Raw genomic sequence first — 24,515 nt, 5'->3', positions numbered from 1 at the left:
TCCTGACAATACCAACTATATTTATTTTCTTAATAATCGATTTTCTTCCTTGCTCTGTTTACTCATTCACGGGAATCAATCAAGTTCTAGATTCTCTCTATAAAACAGTACACAATTTAGAAAACAAATTATCTTGAACAGCTCTTAGTTTAGAGAGCATAAAACATAGCAGTTGTCAATATTTCTTCTTCAATTTCTTTAAATATATTGTACTGTATAAACATGTCAACATCTAGAGCAATGTTTGCTGTTAAATACTTTAAAGGAACGTACTGGAGATGACGGTCAAGAATATTTGGTCATTTATTATATTTCTCTGAAGGTGATTTTTTTTTTTTTAAATGTGCTTTGTGTGAATGTTCTGCCTTCTAACTGAAAGTTGAGGAGTATACTGCAGTCTCTGACTGGAAAAAAGAAAATTGGAAAATAGAGCAAACCATGTGCACAGGTGAACTACAGAAACCCAGGGCAAGCTTGCGAGCATTGTGTTATGTGTAGGTAGGTTGCTTCTGCTACCCAAATTATCTAAGGTGCTTTCACATTCAAGAAAAATTTGAGGCTCAGACATAGTGAAAAGGAGCAATTTTTCTCTCTGATTAGTGTCTGCAGAAAAGATTGGAGCTGTCTATTACATATGTAGTGTAGACAAAAAATTGCTCCTCTCAAAATTAAAATCTATAATAGAACTTTATTCACAGGGCATGAATAGGTTTGCCTATTTAATCTAACTATCTCAAATCACAGCTGCTTACAACACCTGTCAGAGAAAACAGTGCTGAAGAGGACTTCAAGAGGACTTTTGTTTAGCCCAGGGCTCCCCGGTGTTTGTGAAGAAAGTATCCCCTACTAGTAGTTCTTGCTTTTTGTTGCCCTGCTGCTGTGCACCTCATCTGACTGCGACTGAAAAATTAACACTAACATAGACATGGAGCCTACACTTAGCCTTCTAAAGTTTCATAGATTGCTTTCTCTGCTATGTAACACTTTGTTACGGCTGTGCCTCACCAGTTCAGAACAGGTAATCCAGTCTATCTTCTCACTGTATGTTGTACTCACTCTGTCACTCTATTTGTACCATGCCTACGTGCATATGCACATGGTACTGTTATTATTTTGGCTTTTAAAGTTATTTCAAGAATAACACTGAGATAAAATATACCAAGTAATGAGTGCATTTGTTTGATAACAAGTTTTTCAGTTAAAATTTGCTTTCTCTAGTCTTGATGCAGCTTCCCTGAAGATGTTTTCTTCGAGAGGTTTGCATTTGCTTCATTGAAGCACTGTTGCTACTGACTTCTCAGGATCCCTTCCACCCTAAATTACTTTAAGTCTAAAATTCTACTTGTTATAAATGCCACGTATTCCTTCATAAACTTTTCTCTTAAATGGTTGTAAAGCTATAAACCTCTTTTAACTTATATTGTAAAACTGTCTTTTGTTAGTGATATAGATGGCATAATGTGTACAACCCCAGAGTTGGAGGGGAAGGAAATGGAATGATGAACTAGTATACAAAAAGGAAATTCACTTGCACTGTGCTATGAATTTCTGGAAGTGCACATACGTTCCTGGTGTGAGTGTGATGCATCATCTGGTGAAGGTATTGCACTGAAAATAGATTTCCTGAACGGATGCTGCATTTGTTCAATTCTTTTAGCTTACCATTTTGATAGACAATAAACTGTAGCTGCATAGTGAGCTTTGGTGAATGTACTATAGGAACACATCATTATTTTAACTAAAATACGATTTCTTTTGTAAGCAAAACTTTTAAAACTTTACTGTTGATAAAAATACTCTTCAGATTTACCCAGCCGTGTCCTAGTAATTGCTTTCTTGGTATAAAATTGCAAAAGATTATAAATATCCTACATTTTAAACTGTTATTTATCCTTAGTTCTTAATCATATACAGATATGATCATTTCTTTGTTCTTAGAAAATCTATTGCATTTCACAAAAGTTCGTTTACTCCAGCCTTTCTTAAGGAATATATCCTAAAACTAGATGGTGGATCTGAGAATATTTCAATTAGTTTTAAATTAGGGTTTTAAGGCTACTATTAATAGACTAAGTTTTATGTGCTTTCCCACTCAAATATACACAAAAAATTGTACATAGGTATATTTTGGTTAGATGTAAACATCTCTTTTTAAATATATATCCTTATTCAAATACACTACACTTTCCGTGCCAGTTCAAAAAGCTACATTTTGCATCCAGATGAAAAGTTTTGAAGTTGAATTACAAATCTGTGATGAGGCAAATGTTGCAGCAATCCAAGCAGTTACTGTGTATCAGAATACATTAAACTTTCATAGCAAGTCAGTAAACTGGAATATGGTCAATAGTGGCAATGCAGAGTAACAAAGTATCCCTTTAATGGTGATGGCAGCAGTTTACAAATGTGAATGTTTGGAACTGCTAGAAAATCACTGAAAAACTTGTGTATGTCCTCAAGTTTTTCTGTAATGGTACTCTTATGTATGCAGCACAAAGAACTTGTGTCACCTTCTTACAGTCTTTCACAGAAATGCTGAATATTCTGTGCATAAACTTCTCTAAAAGACAGTAGAAAAGTTTTTCTGAAAATATCTTCCACTTGTTTTACTTATGAATAATAATCCCAGGTTTAATGGTAAGTACTCCAAAAAGTGGTAATTGAAGTACTGGCACACTCAATGTCCCCAGCCCTCCAGGTGTTACAATAAAAGAAGCTTTAAGAACCTCAAGAACAGCACAAGGGCAAAACCTACAGATGTTTCCTTCAGTTGTTTGTAAAAGGAGAGTTTTGCTACAGTGCTATTGTTTCACTTTTCCCTTTTCTCTTGGGGTTTTATTCTGCTGTAGTTTATCATCCTCAGTTCTCAGAATAGCAGAATTCACTGGTAGGTCACACCAAAATGGGGGGAGGGGTCTTTCCTTAAGACCTTTCTATCCTTCTGACAGAAGAGGACAGTTAGACTTCTCAGGGAAACAGTTTTAGTACAAAGGTCATTATCAACAGAGCAATCCATAGCGAGTGTAAGATTGAAATGACATAGTTTTAGATATATTGTGAAGTGAGAAAGAGAAATTACCTGCAATTTTGAAGTGTTTGCTTGTTAGCTGCACCAATGGAAAGCTTAATCTCCTTGCAAAGAAGGGCTCTCTTTCTCAATGAAAAAGTTGAGTGGCTGGTCTGGTGAGTGTTGTCTTTCATTGACTTAAAATTAAGTCCTTGTCATATGTTGTGAAATGAGGAAGATAGGTCAGTAAAATGTGTAAAAATTTCATCTAGGTATTCATGTTCAAGGTATTTTATCATATTTGTGAGTAATTACATGCTAGAAATACTATTTAACTCTGTTGTGGTGCAAAATTCTGCAGCTCTAGCGTGCTGACCTACTAAGGACTTTAGGAAGATGCAGCTGCATTGTCTGTGATAAATCTTCTAGACTTCGAGTTTGGTCACTTTCTCGGTCAAATATTTAGTTACGTTTCTTCCCATTTCAAAAGGTTGCAGAGTTTTCAGTAACTCATTTAGAGCTAGTATGTTTGAATTAAAGTGTAATAATTTAACAGATAAATCGTCATCAAATAGTACTAAGAATTTATATCTCACATTTAAGTCTCCAAAGCTATTACTGAGATAATGGAAAATTTACTGTACACTTATACATGGTATAATAATTTTTTTCTAAAATTGCCTCTTTCCATTGGGAAGAAAGAAGGGAGATTGCATCTATTTGCATCACAATTTTATGCATGTAAATTTTTCATGAAGGCCCTTTAAAGAGTTCACTTATGGCAACTTGAATTCTGCACGGAATTTGGTAATAGAGGTGTATCTCTACAGTGGCAAAATGTAGAAAAGATGTACAGTTTCATTGTTCTTTGCCTCATCAAAAAATCTGTTAGCTTAAATGAAAATAAATACAATTTTTTTTTATTTTTAGCATAACTTCCTAAAGAAAGAAGGCTTATGTCCTAGCTCTGCCTGACTGCCTCTGTTCCCGCTTCAGAACACTTGGACAATGCAGTCAAATATAGTGTAGGAGCCGAATTTTCAAAGGTGCAAAGTTTTCTGCAAGATTAGTGAAAGTCTGTGACTAGACAGGGGGGTGGGGGGGAACCAAAACCTTAAGCTGACATTCTCCTCTCAGTACAAGTTCAATGGTTGTCCCATGTAGATATGGGCTGGTCAGGGAGCAAGTGAGTACACATTCCCATAGGATCTGCTTATATTTAGGGGGTAAAAATTCTCTGGCAATTGTGCACAAAGAGAGCCAGAGGTATTTGTGGGAAAGTGGGGGTGGATATCAGTGGAGTCAGAAGTTGGGTATGAGTGCAATAAAAAAGGAAGAAGTTAACATTTTAAAAATATTAAAAGTATATAGAACCCAAACCTCTACAAAGTCTGTGGGGATCAAGTTTCACCATCTCTGCCTCTCAAGGAAGAATTTCTTCATGTTGTCAAATTACATATAAAGAAACCTAACTAGACTGATGCTGCTACTATTTTACCTGCAGTTTTGATGAATCACAGTACATAATTCTTAGTATTGAGGATGTTTTAGGGAATGATATTTGAAATTTTAACTGTATACTGTGAACTGCCTCCTATTACTTGACAATTCAGCAATTCTACATTCCAACTGAACTACTTCACATTTGTATTTTTCCAGCATGGACTTAGACCGCTCCAGGCTTTTTAATCACTGCTTAATTGAATTTGTAAAGCTGTCCCATCCGCCTTAAACTTACTTGGCTTTGCAAGCACCTTTTTGGTAAATTTTACTTTAAAATTTGCCTTAGTATTACAGTTATTGTTTTAATTGATGTAGTAACATTTAGCTCACTGTTTCAGGTAATTTCTGATGAACATAATTGAATGCATTGGAAAAATGCTATGTACTGCAAATTTTGATTTGCATTCTAGATCGTCCTCATTTGACGTAACCACTTCTGCTTTTGTTATGCTTTGTCTTAAAGTTCTCTGTCAACACTTGCTCTGCTCTCACATCATGAGAATGAGCATTAGAAATGTCATGCTTCTGAAGTCTCCTATGCTTGTTTCTGGTTACCTAAATGTAAAGAACTTTCCGTGTTTTGGCATTTTGCAAAATACTGTCAGTGATGTCTGTAGTCATTGTGATCTACATCTAAAGCTTTCTAAAATGACATGGTGTGTCTGGCTAAATAATTGCCCCTGTAAACTCCTGCATAGTTCAAGTTGTGGTTGCAGATGTGCATTGCCTGTAGTTGGGCTTGTGCCAGAAGCACGAGTGAGTGCTTAGAACTGCCCTGGGATTTTTGTTGAGTGTTTCATAAATACCATAGTTATCTGATTCAGACTTTCAGCACAGGGTTAAGTACTCTTTAATTTACTATGAGCATAACTTTTGGCTTTTGTGCAGGCTTTTTTTTTTTTAATTGAACTTTAGTTTTTGTTTTCTCGAAGATTTAACTTGTGATCATTTAATGTTAGTTTTGTGTTGTTTTTAACAGGTCATCTGAACAAGAATCACCAAAGTGAGTTTTCTTTAAACTTTCTATTATAGAATCTCTAACTTTAGGACTAATAGTGAAATACATAACTTCAAGTGATTTTTCAAGGTAGTGATCTTGTATGGTTAAAAGACACAAATAAACATATGAATAAACCAAGGAAGATTGTAAAGATTTGTGGGGAAAAAAATATATTTTGGGGTTAGGATGTGGAAAGTCTTAAGTTCTAATAGATACCTAATCACTGTTAACAAAAAAGTTGGTTAAAAACTGTTGCAAAACTTAAATGATGCAAAAATTCACTGGTAATTTTATCTAGTGACTCTTTGTATAGTGCCAGATGACATTAACTGAAATATATTGTAGTATTTTCCTGATGTTATTTTTTTTCTACATTCAAAAATTGTTATGATCTGTAATTTCAACTTCTAAGTGAAATGGTTTTTTAACAATTACTGTGTTCTGGAAAACCTATTAGATTGTATTTACATATATAATGTTCCTCTGCTTAATGCAGACCTCGAAGGAATCGTGAAATGTCCTGGGAGCTATCAGATAAAAACATCATTTTGACAGTATGATTCCTTTAAGTGTCATTATAGTTCACTACTTCAAAGTATTCTGAAATTATGGACAGCAACAAATAAATAAGATTTCCCAAACATTGAAAACATATTTTCTGTAATAACTGAAAAATCTGCAAATGTTGCACAAAACACCTCATTCCCATTGCCAAGTACACATAATCAGAAGTGCTGTAGCAAGAACATGTTTGCTTGATGGCATCTTTCAGAACGTTTACATTTGTTGCAATCAGATTTTCCTAAGCTGAAAAATAAGTGTTTGCATTATCAAAGTTCACTGTAATGCAAGTCCTGTCTGTTAAAAGCCTAAGGTACATTCTTCTCTACTGTAGTATTACTTCTTTATTGACAGCTAGCGATGGCTACTGGAAATGGTTCAAAAAAGCTCATGTACCAAAAAAAGCTCTAGTACCAAAGCAGAAGTAAATGTTTGAATTTACAAATTTTGATGCCAGGGTTTACCACCATATATTTCTGCTACTTTAACACTGTCAGAATTTGATGGTGCTATACCTAAGCTTTCCCCAGGACGGATATTTTCACATTAGATAGGATTTATCAAGAAGGAGCAGTTATTCTGTATGAGTTTGATCCAATTAAAGGAGAGGTTTGGTTTTATTAATGGTCTGCATTTCATCCTTTTCATAAGAGAGAATGTAGCTAAATGAATATTTCAGAGGTCCTGGAGCACCATCAGGCAACTTGGCCAATTCTCAGATTTGAGCGTTTTAATTAGTGACTTTAGTTATCCTTGAATGTTAAGGTTCTTGAATGCCAGATCTGCACCCTAATTTAATTCTGGTTTGTTCTACGTGGTTGTAACTACTCAGTAACACAATATATTAACTGTAATTAAATCTTTCATTGTCACTTCACTTCCTATTTCTCTGATAATTTACCACAGCTTTTCTGCAAATTGCCTTCTCCCACAGGGATAAGTTTGAGATGGCACTCATAAGAAGGAGGAATTGCAAAAACAAACAAAAAAAAAAGTTGCTTTTCAGGAATGAGAGTAGAATCACAGCAAAAGATTTTTCATGGGTAGAGTTGGCAACTGTGGTGCCTTCCACTTGCAGTTCAGCTCTCTTTATGTGTTACCATGATTTACTATAGCACTGCAACAGTGCCTTTCAGTGCTAACATCAAAATATTTTGCTAAAAGTGGTTTTGCTACTCTAGTTTTGCTTTGTCCATTCTTCTGGATGTCCACTGATCAAATGATAGGCTTAAATCACACTTCAATCCTGTTTCCCGGAACCTCAAGAAGTGGTGTTAAATCTAAGTATAAAGTTGTCTTGCTTTTTTAACTGGGCAGTACATTTGTATGTTTTACTATTTAATTTAAAAATCTGAATAACAATATCTTTTGTAATTTTTATCCTTTTTAAATAAAGGAATGTATTGGATAACAGTCCAGCGCGAAGTTCTCTGACCCATATCTCACCTAAAGCCTTGGCTCAGTCTCCCAATGGAGTTGGCAACATTTCTGGCTCTTACCCTTTGGAAGGGGTGGATAAACACTTCTTAGAAACATATGACAATGTTACAAAAAGTGGCTCAACAGAAGATTCCAGTCAGTACTACTGCGATAAGGTATGTTCAATTGTGTGCTTTTGAAATTAAAACTAATAGTGAATGTAACTTTGAATTGTAGTTTAAGAATGAACAAAAGTTGTGCTTTATATATTAGAATGAGCATATTTTGTGCACTAATAAGAATAGATCTTGTCTTACTACTCAAATTTATCCAAGGTTGTGTATACAGTATGATTGACAAGCTTGCCAACTTCATTGATTTCCAAAATGTCCAATATTCTAGAAGCATCTGCAGGGGAAGTTCCTGCAGTGAAATATGTGAAATAGTGAAATATGAATACTCACGTGATTAAATCTTATTTCCTCCAACAAGAAAGATCAGATAACTCAAGTTGCTATATGTCGGAATAGCAGGAACATCTCTGCTTTATCCCAGGCGTGTGTTAAGGATGGCTAAAGATCATTTGAATTCTGAACTGACTGGAAAGCAACTGCTCCCCACTAATGTTATGGTAGTGGATCACTTTTCTCCTGTCTCCAGCCTGTTCCAGAGGCGTTCTGAAGAACTTCCTAACCTGCCTGTCCATTAGCTGCTGACACCTTTTAATCCATCTGCTTTGTGGTTCTGTTGCAGAAAATAAAAATACACCCATTTACAGGAGAAAAATCAGGGGAAAAGTAGTTACTTCATAGTTCTTAGAGTAGAATCAATTCTACTCATGGATTTCACTTAACATTTTGGTGACAACAGATTGAAAATGTAATAGGAGTTATCAATCGAGAAAGCTAAGGTGAGAGTAGCAGTGTTAGTACAGAGCAACCAGAGAATGTTTGCTGTGAGGTGTGTTGCTATTTTTACAATTTAAAAGATTACTACCATAGGTATATTCTACAACCATATCCTTTTCTTATTTTAAAGGTGGATTTACGTAGAGTGTTTTTGTTCAGCACATCTAAATTTGGATGCACTATTCCATATTTTGCTGCTATTTTCTTTTAAAAATTAGAAAATCTGTGGGGTTTTTCTATGTATTACAGAATGACCTAACTGAAGGAGATTTACTTTTGGTGCGTATCATACCAGATGAAGATGGGAAGTTTGGATTTAATCTAAAGGTAAACAAGCAGTCTTTTAGATATTTTTAGATACTTTTTAAATATAATGGTTTGAGTTTACTTTTTTGCTTTTTAATGTAATGATTTGGAGAAAACAGTATATTCTGCAGGAATTTCTCGTATCTTTAGAAGTGACAGCCTAATCCTTAAATGCTAAAACAACACTTACAAAAATAAGCCACTACTAGTTCCCTGGTTTTCAGTTGCATATACTATGGGCATGGCACATTTCCAAAGCAGACTGCCTATTTGGCTGCTTAAATATGAACTTGAAAGCCTTATTTAAGGCATGAACATTTGAAAAATTGGACCTCTGTATTGTAAAACAATTTAAATAGTTTGTGCTATTCAATTTAATATATCTATTGTAAATCCTGTAGGAAAGTTGAAAATTAATTTCTGAAGAAAATGGAAATTACTGTTCATAACTGACTATTGTAAATGTTTTACATTCCCTCACTGAAATACCATTTAAGCAGAGTAGTGTAAATTAGCAGGGCAGAGTTTGATCTTTTCATCTCGGGCATTTATTGGTGCAGCAGTGATCAAATGTCATGTGAAGAGAATAAGGGAGTACAGTTGTGATGAACGTGCAAGGAACATGGTAGGATCAAAGTGCCAGACAACATCTAAGATGACTGTCTGCCTTGCCAGTTCAAGTGTTGAATTAGGCTTGTTTGATGGACAGGGTTACAATAAATGTTGTGTTTTATCTGTTTATTGCCTACTAAAATATATGGCCAAAGACGCTGAATCTAGTCTACTGGAAATTGGTAAATATAAAGACACCACAACCCACCCCTTAATCCCCCATTTAGTGATGAAAATTCAGTCCTACTAACCCTGCCTATATAGAAACAAAAATAATTGATTACTTGTTTTAAATGTTGCTTATGCTTAATGATATATTTATGGTTGTTATTTACTTCACATTCCTTTAGGGTGGAGTAGATCAAAAAATGCCACTAGTAGTATCAAGAATAACTCCAGGATCACCTGTAAGTAAATTTGTAAGGCTTTTACTCCTACCTTTATTACTGCCTCCCCTCTCAGAGGTTTGGATTACAATAGTAATTACAAATAGTAATTACAAATAGTAATTTGGACACCCATAACTAGTGTGAGATAGCAGCTGAGCTATCAACCAACTCTTTAGGAGTTGGTTTGACCAGCGGTTTCTTAAACCACAGATTAAAGGATCTAGAAGTGTTACCCAAACAAGACAAGTAGAAAGCATATTTGTGTCCTCTTGTCATCTCAAAAAGTGCATCTGGAACTGGAAAATGCTTGATGAGGGGCAAGGATTTGAGATAGGGAACAGCATTCACTGAAGAAATAAATAATTTGGGCCCCTGCAGCCTAGAAAAAAAAAAGCTAGTTTTAGAGAGATGTAGTAGAGATCTGTAAGACTGGGAGCACTGAGAACAGGGAATTCCAGCAGAACTGTGGGCTATCAAATTAAGTTTGCAAAAGTCATGTTATTCATGTTTAGTGAAGCAGTTCTTGATGCATAAGATTGTAGACTAGTGGAACTCCTTGACAAAGGATGCCATGGTTAAAATAATTTTGTGGGTGGTCAGGAGAGGACAACTACCTGGGGGGGAAAAACTGCTGTTATTTACTAGGCAAACCACAATAGGCTGAGGAAATCCTCAGTGCTAAAAATATTTATAGGCTGGAAGGATATCTGGCAGGGGAGAGGGAGCAGAGTATGTTTGCTCTGCTTCTATTTTGCCATAGATTTTTTGCTCATGGAAATGTTTATGGACTAAGTGAAATGTTTCTAAGAATCAATATAGTCATTGGATTCTTCTGTTGAATTGTGAATTAATAGTAGTAACATATCATCTTTTTAACTTTTTTTCTTAATAATTAGTACATAAATTTGTAGGGACATTTGTTATCTCAAATTTTTTCATTCCCCTTTTTCCAAAATGTATTTCCAACTCTCATAAAATAATTTTAGTGCAGACTTGATATTGCTGACTTAATCCTAAAAATATGATATACTCTTGTAGACTCTTTTTGAAATTTAATAAGGAGTCACAGGACTGATATCTAAATGTCACGATGCAAATCAAGCTAAAACAGATTGCTTGAGAGGTTGTTTTTGTCACATTTATGATTTGTGACTTGACTTATGCAGTCATTTATAAACTATAGTAATTATTTGAATAAAAGATTAGTAGGAAATTATAATTATAACTTAAATCTACAAAGTGAAAATAAAACAGTCCTTAAAACATTTCATGGTCAACCTAGCAAACTTTTTAAGGGTGATTTGAGATACTGAAATTAAATAAGGCAAACAGACTCATTCCACAGTCAGAGAATGAAAGATGTTTCTCCAGAGGCAGTCATTTCCTTTGGCAGATTCAGATTGTCTTCTGGAAAGTATTGATCTTATTTTTTTTTTCTCTTGGATTGGAAAAGGAACGCGTTTCTAACTTGCACACTTCATTTAAGTGTCTGCCACTGGTGGCAAGTGACTAATTAGACCTCTAGCCTAGTAAGTGAGTAAATTGTCAGGATCACAGAAAAAATTGGAATCAGTTACCCAATGTAATATACTTAATAACAGTGCTATAGAAATCATGTTGTTATCACAAGAGGAAAAAAATATACTTATTTTCAGAACAAAGCAGTATTAACATTGATTATATTGTTTACCATAAGTGAAATTTCACCTGCTCTTTATTGTTTAAAGAAATGTAGCTGATATTTGAAAGTTCAAATTAAACAGTCTATGGTATGCATTTTTACATTATTTTAGCTCAGTGATGTCTTTTCTTCATTGCTGCTATTTTAACTTGATCTAGATTCACTCATTACCCTGAAAATTGCCCTCGCAGATGCTGTTTGATAGTATTATTTGCTAAGATTATTTTTCAGGCTTTTAGATAATTTTTTTCCATTTTTCTACAAAAATATGTGTATTTTTTGTAGAGGAGAGGAAATGAATCTACTCACCAAAAATAAGACGATATTTTTCTTTACACATCCTAAAGTTCTTCTAAAAATTCCCCGCTAATAAAGCAGCATTCTAGTATGCTGGGAAAATTGTAGGACAGAGCAGTCAAAAGTGTTGTGAGAGCACATTATAGCTAAGGAACAACCACTTATTGCAGCTGTTGAGTTTTTGTTTGTTTGTTTTAATTAAAGCCTTATACTGTTTTGTGGTTTTTTTTCACAAATAGTATTTATGTCCTAAGGTGCTAAAGACATCATTATGGTTTTATTTAATAAAGCTTTCAACTGAAAAAGATTTCATGCTTCTTTAAGCAATAACAAGGTGATTAGCATAAAATGAAGCATTGGATGTGTCAATAGGACAGGAAGCCTTTGACATAATTAATTGTGTGGAAAAGCTTAGTATCTGAAAAATCTACAAATTATGCTTGCGTAGAAGGAATTAATTCTCGTTCAAGATGTATTTTATATAGTCAGATGATTCACATAAAAGAGCTGAGGCATTAACATATCGCATGATTAACAAAGTTTGTTTCAACAAAGATATAAATCTCTATCTGTAATAAAGAGTAATAGTCACCAGCCAGCCAAGAAATCTTAATTATAGACAAATATAGGAGACTAGAAACAATTTTCTCTATGTTCTTGTTGACTTCTTGACTCTACTAGACTGACTGGATGCAGCCTTTATATTTGCTATCTTTTCAAATATTTATGTTTCAGAGAGAATAACTAATGTCTCAGTAATATTTGAGTTATTAAATTATCCAGTCATTCATAGTTACATTCTTCAGTCTTGCCTTTTCTAAATTTTACACATGGCAAAGATATTCTTGGGGAGCTATGAATACCTCGTTAAATCAGTGTTGAAGAACACCATGGCTGTTCTTAATTCCCATTCTTTTTCTGTTTGTTTGTTATGAATCATTGTCAATCTTCCCTCACCTTCATTATTTTCTTTCCTTACTTCTATGGAAAAAGTTGGGGGAAACTATTCCTTCTTTAAATTTTTAAGCAACTTTTATGCTTGGGATTTTTTCCTCTTGCATACATCTTTCTTTTCTCTTGCTTCTTTCTCTTCTTCTTTGTCTGTTTTGCGGCACTAAGACAGGTCTTAAGTTTTCTTTCCTTTTACTTTATACTCCGGCACAAGTGGCTACCAATTTATTTTCTTCTTCACATCCTCGCCTCTATTTTTTTTTTATTCTGCATTTTTCTTGTTGTTTTTCTTTTCATTATCACTTCTCCTTTCCACTTCTTGCTAATTTTCGTTGGTAATATAGTACATCATTGACAAACTTATGTTAGGAGCCATCAGTGCAAGGCATAATTCAGATAAATCTAATTTGAATGTCTTCTTCCCACTCAGGGGGTTGGTGATGGTTGTTTGGCAGGGCTAACGATATTGGATGAATAAAATTCAGGGAACCTGTGCTGGCATTAAGGAAAAACAAGGAAGAACTATGAATAGAGAATAGCAGTAAAGGTCTATGTCTTCATTTCATTTGTTGTATGAATGAGTGTTTATATATCACTCTTGTGTTGCTGGGAACTTCCTAGACAAAAATTTGGATAGCAATGAAAAAAAGTTGTTACAATACTTAACACTCAAAGATTGTAGAATCCTGCACATTCATATTAGAGAATCACAGAAGATTGGAAGGGACCTGGAGGTCATCTTGTCCCACCCCTCTACTTGAGGTTCATCTAGAGGCAGTTGCCCAGGACTGTATCCCAGATGGCTTTTGAATACTCCGAAGTGAGAGACTCCACAGTGTCTCTGGGCAACCTGCTCCAGTGCTCAGTCACCCTCAGAGTAAAAAAGTGTTTCCTGATGTTCAGATGTAGCCTGCTGTGTTTCATTTTGAGCCCGTTGCCTCTGATCTTGTCACTGGGCACCACTGAGAGCCTGACTTCAATTTCTCTGTGCCTTCCCCTTCAAGTATTTAAGTATATTGACAAGATCCCTCTGAGGCTTTTCTCCTCTAGGCTAAACACTCCCAGTTCTCTAGTCTTCCCTCATGCTAACGATGCTCTAGTCCTTAATCATATTAGTACCATCATCATCGTATTCTGGCCATAGCTTGAATGGCTTTTTGCTGAACTTAGAGCTAAACATACTAAGAAATGTGGCAGAAAAAAAGCCAAACAAGCCCTGGAGTTCAGCAGTTAATCTAAATTGTGGTATCCAAGACCATACATAATGTAAGTTTTCATCTGAGATGGGGAAAACCTTGTTTTAGTGTTCCCTGCAGCACAGGTAGCAAAAGAATTTTTCACAAATGCAGAAGGTTTGAGCATCATAGTTTGAGTACTTGCCTGCATCTTCCTGTTAAAACTTTCAGTAAATGAAGAGAGGAAGAATGTTCTCTATTTGTAGATATCCTTTAATATCCGCCAAACAAGAATCTGCTAAATAACAGAAATATGAAATGTGTATGGATTTCTTTGAATTTTAAAAAGTACGTGCCTAGGCAATGTCATGTTATTTAAATTATGTTCATGAAAATCATATTTGAACTTCTCAGTGTTTACTGCATCAAAACTGAAATTGTTATCTTATGTGCCCAAAACACTTTTTCCAGAAATTCAGTGACTGTTGAGGCTTGGAGCCTGGTCTTCGAGAGCAATCTGATGGTGGCTGTTTGATTAACATGAATTCCTTTTATAGCTATCTATATGCTGTTTGAACTGTTTCTTATCTTCACTGAGAGGCTTTGAAGTGTGAAAGACACCTTTAGATCTGAATCCTTTGGTAGAATTTCTGATACAAAAGATGAAATCTTGTCAGGAGAACTGTGAAGACTTTTCTTACATGATGAACCTAATATCCTGATGTGTTCCTAGTTACACAACTGGATGCAATGACATTAATGTGTTTCTTTGGTCTTGAAACAGGCTGATAAATGCATTCCAAAGCTGAATGAAGGTGATCAGATAGTATTAATTAATGGCCGAGATATCTCAGAGCACACACATGACCAGGTGGTCATGTTCATAAAAGCCAGCAGAGAATCTCACACAAGAGAGCTTGCACTTTTGGTCAGACGGAAAGGTAACTGGGCTAATTTTATTCACTTCTAATGTTTTTGAGACTGTTGCTCTTATGCTTGACATTATACCCTCTTCTGTTTACATAAATGCATTCTCAATGCACTTGAAGTAGGTCTGTGCTAAAAAGTAGGTCTGGCCACATTCGAATGAAAAGTACAAATACTTTAAACTATATAGGTTTTTGCCACTGCAATAAAGAATCTATCAAGTTAGAAATTTTTCTTATTTTTTAAGTCTAAACATTTATGAGAACAGATAGTCCCTTGAAAAAGTTTTTTTGGTGGTTTGGGGTGCTGGGGTTTTTTTGTAAATAAAGCATAATTTCCCAAATCCACATTTACAGGTTTACAAATCTCATGGGCTGTTCCCCAGCACAATTATACGATGAAACAAGTAGAATAAGCTGTTTTCCACCTCAGTCTTACAACAGACATTTTATGACAATACTGAGAAAAGGCTGTGCTGCCTGCTTGCTAAGCTAATGCCAACAAAGAGGAGACATTCTTTGAAATATGCAGCCTTAAGCCTGTATATTTAAAATACGGGTAACTCCTCCACCTTGGCTTTGTTTTCTATATTTAAACACATGTAGATACCAAGAGCTTTCAGATACTGTGAAACTCCTAGTTTATTATTTACTTTCCTTAAGACCTATGGTAAGACCTTAAACACACTATTATGGAAGGGCTTTGCATGGAGTTTCTGATTACATTAAGACTTAAAAATCTGAAGGCATTATGCATCACTTGGAAAAAGGAGGGAATGAAACTGTCTAAATGATATGTATTTCCGTAACATTGACTTTATTTAAAGCTTCTTGTGTTTCTAGGAAGATGGATGGGCTCTTGATCTTGTTTTCCCTGTTGTAGGCCTTTCCACTGGCTTTATGCAGCATTTAGTCTTCCCTTAACTCTTCTAGTCCCCTTCCTACTTACAGATAAGAGAAGTCTGCTTTTATCTAAAGATAACCTGTGGCCCCACGCCAGTCATTTCTATAGGCATGTGTATGAACAGCTTCCCATTTTCTGAAGTTTGGCAGGTATGAAGTGTTCTGATATTGCAGAGAATAACCACAGCTGAGCATGTTTGGTGATACAATACGTTTCATAGAGACAGAACTGCTATGCAGATTACTTCATTAATGTTCATCATGTTCTTCAATATCTTATCAAGGAACGTCATAGAAAACAGACTTTTTTTTTTTAAAGTTTTTTTAGTTAGTTTCTTCAATGTTAGCATAAAAAATTGCAAAAGATAATTCAGTTGCTTCTATAATGGCAAGAGAGTATTATACAAGAATTTTTGCATTCATTTTGCTGTTGGACGTCCAAACTTATACAAGTTTTTTGTAGAGATATTCCATTAATTATACTCAACTTTTTTAGGCAAAACTCCATTGGTTTTTTACCATTGTGGATGCTGTGATTCGTTAGTCTATTTAGCAGTTCATTCTGTAAGACAAGATGGCAAAAGCTTATTGTGCTTGGAATTCAACTTCTTTGTCTTCATAGATAGGCACTTTGAGTTTCTCTTTCCAAAAGGTCATAAGGACATTTTACTCCTGGCAATTTCTACAGTAATGTAGTGCAAAAGAAATGCAATTAAATGTGTTACTATTTACTTTCCTGAGGCTTTTGAAACTTTGTTGTTTTTTCAAGCTTGTAAATTTTTATATCTGTTACAAACACATTAATGATGCATGCAATGGATTTTAATTGTCTACACATCTTTCAGTAGTTAAACAGTTTGTGGAATCCAAATCAGAAGACGAAGCTGATTCCCACAATCTCCCGGAATCTATTCTTCCTGTCTGTTCTGAATATGGTGGTGATACACTGGAAGAGTCTATGGAACAGCTAAGAAGAGGGCTAGAAAGTGGGACTGTCCTTATTCAGTTTGAGGTAGGTAATACTCAATTCTCAAATGTCATTAATATAGACCAATAGCTGTAATCAGCAAGTAATGTAGGGGTTTAATTACTTACAAATTTCATTGTTCCTCTTCAGTCCTGTCTCAAGGGAGCAACATTTTTACTTGCCCATCAGTTTCACCCTTCACTACTTAACAACAAGGAAGAATGAGTTATCAGTTGTACACAAAATATCATCTGCTGAGAAAAATGCATTTGAATTACAATGTTTCTAGCTCAAGTACCTAAAGCTCACTAAATTAATATTTTTTCCTTAGTTATTTTATTCAGTAGAGTAGTGGGGTTTTCACAGAAGTCAGTCTTGTACTTTGGTTTTTTTTCTATGTTCTTCAATGTGTTAGCAAAGAATGTCATAGAAAACTGACTAATAACATGTTTTTACAATTTATTATATTAATTCCTTAATTGTTAGTGTAAGAAATTACAAAAGATAATTCATCTGCTTGTCTAATGGCAAGGGAGTACAGTGTATGTGTGTTTGTGCTTGTTTTGCTGTAGTGGATTCAAACATTTATAGTAACTCTGGAGAAACCCTAGTTATTATGGTTTATAAAATTGACATTGAGTTCAGGAGTAACCATTTCTGTCACTGAAAATTTGTAGAACAGCAAAAAAATTTTTCCCCATTTTGATATTTTTTCCTTGACTCTTTTTCAAATGGTGTCAAATTTAATGGTAGGGGCTGAAGAGTTCTGATATTAGTAATTTTATAACCACTTTTTTTAATGAAATTTGCTTTGTTTCCAAGATTTCTGAGAATTAAATTTCCCCTTCTGTTTAGAAATTGTAGACTATGGTTCATAGCTGCTTTCCAAAATCCACAGCACTGGATACAATCCATCAATTGCAATGAGTGCTGGCTATTGAAACAGTAGCTCAAAATATGTGAACTGGCCTTTCAGTACTTTCTTAATTGTCAAATTTGTTGACTAAATTTGTGCACAATTTCCTGTAATAATCTTCATAGGATATTTGCTCCTTTATGACTTTTTTTTCATGTCAGCATTTATAAAAGGATATTACAGAAAAAGTTCAAAACGTTTTTGAAATATAACAAATCTAGGGTACAGCTTAGTGGCCTTGTTTCTTTGAGTTCATTGTTTCATGATCAGAGACAATTGCAGTGGCACCTCATCAGCCTTGGTGACTCTCAAACTCTCCATTCACTTCAGTAAAATAGTAAATAATTAGCCAGTAGACTATGAATAATAAAGTTTTTCCAGAATATCTTCCTCCATTTAATCAGAATTTAAAAGTCTGTCAATAGCAAATGACTATTTGCCAGGCAACAATAATGAAGCTGGAGAATGATTACTTGACTTTAAATTATTCTTCCTCGTTTTCCAAAAAAAAGCAGAAATCACAACTTGGCTCTAGTAAAGTAAAGTGGAATTTGAGTTATAACTGATAGAAGCTGTTCCATTATATATATTATCAAGTTTTCACAGGGCTTTTTTATGTTATATAAGTTGAAAAATGAGGTAAGCTGTGATAAAGACTCTTAGGATTCAGTAAATCTTACAATAGAATAAGCTTTTTTTGTGTTGTTTCTTTTCTCTCAACCAAAGTATCCTTCTATTTATTTAATTCCATTTTATGTATGGAACCATATTCAGAATCTTCATTAAACTTGTAAAATATAATGTGCTCTGTAGTAAGTGTTCAGTGAGGTACATACAATCAGGTTAGTAACTCAATTGTAAGTTGCTGTCACATATATTTAATACAGAAAAGCCATAATTGTAGAATTACGTTGCTTAATTCTTTTTTGTACCTTTTATTGTCTGATATGATGCACTTAGAATGATAAATCATTAAGTTTGGGAAAGAACTCTAAGATTATAAAGCCCAACCATTAACCTTGCACCAACCTTAAAATTTGATTTACACTCCTATGCCCAGATAAAGTTTGCAACAGAGCAGATGGCCCAAAAGAAACAGTGTCACAGGTTAAGAGATTGTGGTACATTGAAGTGTTGGTTTTTTCAGGTACTTAGAGGATTGAATAAGTTAGGTTTAGTCCAGAGAATAAAAATTTGTCTGAAATTTTTGTATTAGTTATTCCATAAAATATCGTGCTGCAACTACTTTTTTTTTTCTTCTGATATCTTTCATTGCTCACTTGTTTCACCCTCAACTACTATTTTCCTTCCACTTCATGTTTTTATACGAAAAAAGCAAACTTGCAGGCAAAGAGTATATTTCAATGACTCTCTCACATTTCCTTTTTTTTTTTTCTGTCCTAGAAATTTTTCTGGATATCATGATGAGATAGCATTATTAGAAATTCTTGTCATGTTAAATGCAAAAATCTCTCAAATGAATTTTGCAGAAGGATAGGAAAAATATTAAAGAAAAAAATTATTTTTTTCAGTCTATATATTTTCATGTGAGTGTATTTAATTTGTGTATAACATAATCAGATCCCTCAAAATTGTATGATTTTTTATTCTTTTTTGCAGCAACTTTATAGAAAGAAACCAGGTTTGGCTGTTACATGTGCAAAGGTACCTCAGAATATGGACAAGAATAGATACAAAGATGTTCTACCTTGTGAGTCTAAAGTACAGTTCCTGCCTATTTTGCTTTATACTTTATATGGTAGCTATTAAAACTGTTGTATGGAACTTATTGATTGAAGATTTCATTATATAATTGAAGTCATATAATTTTTCATTTTATGTTCTAAAATGTAATATATTCTGGTTTGTATTCTGCTGTTTGTGTCTCTGCAATTCCTCAATTGTTTTTTAACTTAATAGAAGGGAAACATGCCCATTAATTGCTAATTTTATTCCCTCTTTTTTCTGTGTGTGTGTCTGTGTGTGCAGATGATGCCACAAGGATAATATTGCGAGGAGATGAAGATTACATTAATGCAAATTACGTGAATGTAAGTCATACAGAGACCTGTGTTTACTCGCTCTCTGTATTACTAACGCAGATTGAATTTGGCTTTTTTAAGGAAAAAGGATATTTTCTTTTATATTTTGGAGATTTGCAAATGTAGAAGATGTAAAGTTTCATAGTGTAAAAGATGAAGTGTCTCTTGTGAAACAAGTAGCCATCCTAATACAAAGTAAATGCAACCATGTGGTTGGTATAAACTTTGATATGTGCAGAGTCTTTAACCAGTAAAAATTGTTTTACCTTTCCATAGGCTTCAAATGCTGAGGTTGTATCCTTAAAATTAAGCACTTTTCCCTCTAGAGACACTTATGGCATACCAGCTATGCTATGAAGGAATACAGAAGACAAATCAGGGCCATAATTGCCATAATCAATCAAGCGTAGACTGGGGGTTAGGGAAAAGAGGGGAAAACGTCGTTATATTTGTGTCAGATCCATAAGTTAAGCACCTAAATCAGAGTTGATTCTTCACTTACTGTGTTTGGTATCAGGCAATAAACAGCTTTTGCTAGCATACCTTTGGCGTATATGCCCTACCATACTTCCTTACTAGGTATTAAAGAAAATCTGGAAAGCTTTGCAGTTTCAAATTTTCAAATACATTGTCACTAATAATATTCTATTTGTGGTTCAGCGTGAAGGACTATAGAATCTTTACATCTATTTTAAATTAATGATTTAAAATTTTTTCACATAACAAAGTGTGATCTTGATTGTCTTATTACTCATTACTTGCTGCATTAGTCTTCCCTCAAAATTTTCTGTTTGAATGAAATGCTGAGTTAAAATAGTACTTGAGCAATGAGAGCAAGATTTACATAGAACTTTTCTTCCACTCTATAGATGGAAATTCCTTCTGTGGGCATTGTGAACAGGTACATTGCTACTCAGGGGCCTCTTCCACACACATGTGCACACTTTTGGCAAGTAGTCTGGGATCACAAATTGTCACTGATCATCATGTTAACAACTCTTACTGAACGAGGACGGGTAAGTGTCCAGGCTCTTTATATGCTGAAGAAATATACTGTACTTTTGAACATTTTTTCCATTGTTATGATTAAATAACCCTACAATAGGCCGACTTATTCCATTGAATCATTTTTCTGAAGGCCAGACTTTCTGAATTACTTAGGAAGAGATTGTCTGCAACTTGCTTTTTGTTTTGCTACTTTGTAAACAAACCAGNCCCCAAACTCTGTAGCTCTGCTGCTGGCTGTCTCTCTCTCTCCCTTTCCAGGAGTCCTTTCTGCGATGCTGCATGTCTCTGTTGCTTCTCCGGTTCAGGTCTTATCTGTCCTGGCTCTGTGCCACTGTTTCTCTGGTCAGTGCCAGCTGCTGCTCTGCGCCTATGGAGAAAAACATCTCCCAGCATAACTACAGACACTTAGCCCAGTCCAAGACTGTTCCAAGTCTCTGCAATCCCCCCAGCCAGGGGCTGGGAGGGGGCCAGAGGCCCCAAGGGGCTCAGAGCCCCTTCCTCGTGGCTCACAACATGGCCACCTCTCCACAACCACCAAAAACTACAACTCATCTCTTCCGGTGAGCTTGTGATATGTTTACATTTCCACAGGAGCGCCCATTGGGCAAAACTTCAAAACATCCAGGGGTTTCCACCCCTTGGGGTCTACCACTTTTCAGCCTCTGGGGGAAAAATCAAGGTCCAAACCACCACACCTGGTTTTAAAAAAGAGTCTGCCATCATGCTATTTACTAGTGGTGGTCAGAGTTTAACCTGCTTATTTTTATTTACATTTTAAGTTCTTTCCTAGAATTGCTCTGATAATTCTGGCACGCCATTACTTTTGGAATAGTACAGTGAAAATCTGGTGTATTGTTTTGTCCTTTGATCTAACATATCCTTTGTAATTTTAAAGATTAAGTGTTTTAGATTAAACGTAAAGGTAGTTTGAAGTTTTAGAAGCTGAAAGCTGAACAGTTGGGCTTTATAAGAGGTAGAGAAGGTAGTGAAGCTCTTGTATGCCTACACTGTAACCTTTATCTATCTTTCCTATGTGATCTATCCTACACTATGAAATTTATCTGGCATCTCAGTCAAAATCTAGTGTTTTTAGAAAGCAAGGTAGTGAATATTGAAGGTCCTAAACAGCATGAAGATTGAGATGTAAGGAAGGACAGTTAATCAGCCATCAGATTTTAGTCATGGTCAGGTTATGTAGCTGTTTGTGGAAACAGACATTGAACATCATCTGACACAAAAATGCTCCCTTCATCTTTTGACTGTATTGCAGTCAAAATAGCTTGCTGCTTTCATTTCCTTGTGTTGAGTAGAAACACATATTAGTAATAGTTTGTAGTTTGCCCAGTCAGTTGGAAACTTCAAGGCAATTGTTGATAGCTTCTAATCATCCTGCTGGTACCTTTACACACTAGACACTTTTTCTGAGTTGTGTTTAATTTCAGAAATTATTTACATTTACATTTCTTTTCAGTGATCTTAAGATTTGTATTATAGAATTTTATTTTTTGCTCCACAGTAATGTTACTTTTTTAGAAATGGATACATTATTTTGGCTTAAATTTGAAAAGGAAAGTATTTCAGCTAAACTGCCACAGTAAAAATTTCAGGCATAATGGTTATAATTTGGATTTCAAGCCACTGAAAATTGAGTTTATTAAAGGTAGAATTAAGAAATTTTAACATTTCAAAATTTCCAGCTCTTGCTAGTCTGTACCAGTTTAAAAGTTGCAGACAAAAACATCTTTGAACTTCACAGAGTTACAGTGTCACATCAGTTAAGTTTTGATTATTTCTATAGGTGGAGATTCCACAGCCTCATAGGGTTTCTTGTTTCTGTGCTTGACCATCCTCATGGAAATTTTTTGCCAACATCTAATCAGAATTTCCCTTTTTGCATCTTTTTTCAGTTGCCTCTTGTCCTTTCATTGTTCCCTTTCAAGAAATATGTGGCTCTGCTTTTGCTATAAGCTGTTATTAGATGGCTAAAGATAGTTGTAAGTTTACCCTCTACACTTCTCTTCTTACGATGAAATAAATCCATCTTTCTCCTCCTACCTTATGGCTTGAGAAGTCATTTTAGCAATTGCAGATGAGCACCAGACAAAGCATCATGCCTCCAAATACCTGAATATTTATTACAAATCACTAAAACAGATATTTATGGAGACTTTAGCCTATTTTGTTCTGTTATTTTTCAATTTGGATGCAAAAATCTCACCAGCAAACCAGAACTGATTTTATATTGCTCCTTGAGTTCCCTGAACCACAGCATAGGATGGAATGCTGGAAACAGAAGTGCTTGTATACTGTCTTGACATGTGCTTAATTTTCCTTACAGACCAAATGTCACCAGTATTGGCCTGATCCACCAGATGTAATGGAATATGGCAGCTTTCGTGTCAGATGCCACTCTGAAGACTGTACGATTGCTTATGTTGTTAGAGAAATGGTGATTACAAATGTTGAGGTAAATGTCTCTTATCTTTAATTATCCCCAAGCAAGCTGAATGAATACAGGTAGAGATAGGTAGATAAACACTCTGATAACATTTATCTCTGTATGTGAATATGCACGTGTGTGTATATAGACACACATAGTTTTTAAAAAAGGATATTTGTATATTATATGAATCAAGATAGTACGATTATTTCTTTAGAGCTTCACAAACATACTTTTTGAAGTTCTGCAATATGTGATGCTGTACAGATATTGTAATAACCTTCATAAAGAAGTTTAGTGCTTTTCTTTAAGCAGTTTTGCAATCACTGGATTCACAAGTAGTTTGATTTATAATGTGAGGTTTTTTTCTGAGTAACCGTGCTCTTTCAGGGATGAAATGTGGGTCACTTGGTTAATGGTATATGCAGCTAGAATGGCTAATTAAGAAGTGAACCATAATAATGTTGTTTTGAGAGAAGATACAGAATCTCACCAGTTCCTTTCCATTATCTTTAGTCAAATTTTAAAAAAGAAAAAAAATCCATATATATTTCAATTGAAATGTGCTCAATTTATGTGAGATACATATATTCCATAGCTCCTAATACTTTATGCTAATGTCAGAGTTGGAAAGCAAAGAAAAGGTTAAACACATGCATATTCTCTTGTGTTGTCAAATGTGTGTGCAGGTCACATCTAGACTTCCCACAACCTGAGTTATAGGGGATGAAGTCTGACTTTTGTTTCTAGGTTGTCCTGGATTTCTTATGTTTCCTCTCCTCATCTCTTTTCCAAAATTCTACAGCCACAGGTATTCTCTAAAAAGATGAAGGGTTTATACTTTCCTAAGATATGTAAGAAATGACTATATACTGACCAAAGACTAATTTGCAGTTCCATTATTAGTACGTCTTTTAAACTTCTGTATAGTTTAGTAGCTTTTATAGTTACCAGAATTGCTAGTAGTCAAAAAAAGAGGAAATATCTGTTTTAAAGTATAACATGTAATCAATGTTCTTACAGCAAGATGACCAATCCTTTAGTCTCATACATTTGTAACTGAATCTGTCCCTTGGCAACCCATCCAAATTTGTTTTAATGTAATTAAGATTTCCTTTGTAGTCATAAATGAGATGTCAGATGTCAGTACTTAAAGGTCTTTCAGTTGAGATAGAGTGTTTCAGTTTCTAGCTGTGAGAAACCACATAATCAGGGAGCAGCATGATATTTCTTTCTGTATTTTGACCAATTAATCTGTAAGTTATAAACTTGAATGTCAGCACAGAAGAAATTAAGCCCATAAAAGTAGTACTGCAAGTAAATATGCACAAACTTTTAGTCCCTGTCACTCAAATTATTTATTTTTAACCTTTCTAAGCCTCATGAAATAAAGAAAGGATTAATTTCCTGCCTTTTCAAGACCAAGATTGAAAGCTGTACCGTAGCAAAATGAAAGGAGAGTAAAAAAAGCACTAAGTTTGGGGGTTTTTGAGGTTGATTAGGG

At 34.8% G+C, this 24,515-nt stretch overlaps 1 protein-coding gene across 5 annotated transcripts in view; it reads left to right on the top strand.

The window, feature by feature from the left end:
* The window catches only part of PTPN3 (protein tyrosine phosphatase, non-receptor type 3), a 93,775-nt gene that overhangs the window by 51,149 nt on the left and 18,111 nt on the right, over positions 1–24,515 (top strand). For 4 of the 5 annotated variants that reach the window (XR_001874792.1, XM_017814919.1, XM_017814917.1 and 1 more), the window contains 10 exons: positions 5,490–5,513; positions 7,468–7,666; positions 8,648–8,725; positions 9,667–9,723; positions 14,594–14,750; positions 16,484–16,650; positions 19,142–19,232; positions 19,511–19,572; positions 20,433–20,579; positions 22,910–23,038. Coding sequence is in view for 4 of the 5 variants with exons in the window: in XM_017814919.1 (XP_017670408.1) it covers positions 5,490–5,513; positions 7,468–7,666; positions 8,648–8,725; positions 9,667–9,723; positions 14,594–14,750; positions 16,484–16,650; positions 19,142–19,232; positions 19,511–19,572; positions 20,433–20,579; positions 22,910–23,038 (1,111 nt within the window). In the remaining variant the exon portion in view is untranslated. The remainder of the gene's footprint in view (positions 1–5,489; positions 5,514–7,467; positions 7,667–8,647; positions 8,726–9,666; positions 9,724–14,593; positions 14,751–16,483; positions 16,651–19,141; positions 19,233–19,510; positions 19,573–20,432; positions 20,580–22,909; positions 23,039–24,515) is intronic. The other variant, XM_017814918.1, reaches the window with a different exon arrangement.

The sequence above is a fragment of the Lepidothrix coronata genome, unplaced genomic scaffold, assembly GCF_001604755.1.
Source record: "Lepidothrix coronata isolate B3197 unplaced genomic scaffold, Lepidothrix_coronata-1.0 Scaffold47, whole genome shotgun sequence".
NCBI lineage: Eukaryota > Metazoa > Chordata > Aves > Passeriformes > Pipridae > Lepidothrix > Lepidothrix coronata.
The sequence above is the reverse complement of the archived record's forward strand: the minus strand, read 5'-3'. Positions and strand labels throughout refer to the sequence as shown.